This window comes from Austrofundulus limnaeus, unplaced genomic scaffold, assembly GCF_001266775.1.
Source record: "Austrofundulus limnaeus strain Quisiro unplaced genomic scaffold, Austrofundulus_limnaeus-1.0 Scaffold9767, whole genome shotgun sequence".
Lineage (NCBI taxonomy): Eukaryota > Metazoa > Chordata > Actinopteri > Cyprinodontiformes > Rivulidae > Austrofundulus > Austrofundulus limnaeus.
The window spans coordinates 1-636 of NW_013962169.1; the positions used below are offsets into that span (position 1 = coordinate 1).

Genomic DNA, 636 nt, shown 5'->3' on the forward strand with positions numbered 1-636 from the left:
ATAAACATTTAATTTAAGGTCTAAAAAGCCTCAGTGAGCAGCTTCATATCAGCGGTGAAGTCTCACGATCAGGTTTTTACAAACGTTGCGGATCTTGGTCAGCTTCAGGCCGTACATGACCGGATTAAAAAGAGGCTGAACTGTCAGGAAATACAAGGAGAGGAAAACCCGCAGCAGGCTGGGCAGGTAGCTCATGTTGAATCTGCTCTGAGACGTCTCAAAGCTGCCGCCGAAGGAGAAGTTCAAGATGGAGGCCAGGTGAGGTGTACAGGTGTTGACAGCTTTCTGTCTCGTCTGTTTGGAGCCAGAAAAACACACCATCAGGATCTTAATGTAGGTGAACACGATTAAAAGCAGAGCGACCACGATGGTGCTGAAAGTAGCCATGAGCCCATAAATGTTGATGAAGGTGGTGTCGGAACAGGCCAGTTTGACCACAGAGTACATGTCGCAGTAAACTTTGTTAATCTGGTTCCCACACAGCTTGAGAGGTGAAATCAGAGCCAAGGAGACAAACATGGCACAACAAGGATACAGCCAGGTTCCAGCAGTGAGCAGCGCCGTCCTCTCAGGGCTCATCCTGCTGCTGTACTGCAGAGGGAAACAGATAGACAGGTACCTGTCGTACGACATGAC

General features: G+C 48.7%; 1 protein-coding gene across 1 annotated transcript; it reads right to left on the reverse strand.

Moving 5' to 3' along the window:
* Nucleotides 1-66: 66 nt before the first annotated feature.
* Nucleotides 67-633, reverse strand: LOC106512660 (olfactory receptor 6K3; the record flags this gene model as incomplete). Its single annotated transcript, XM_014001230.1, has 1 exon — nt 67-633. A coding segment is annotated over exon 1 (567 nt), but the record flags the coding sequence as incomplete, so codon positions are not given.
* Nucleotides 634-636: the final 3 nt, after the last annotated feature.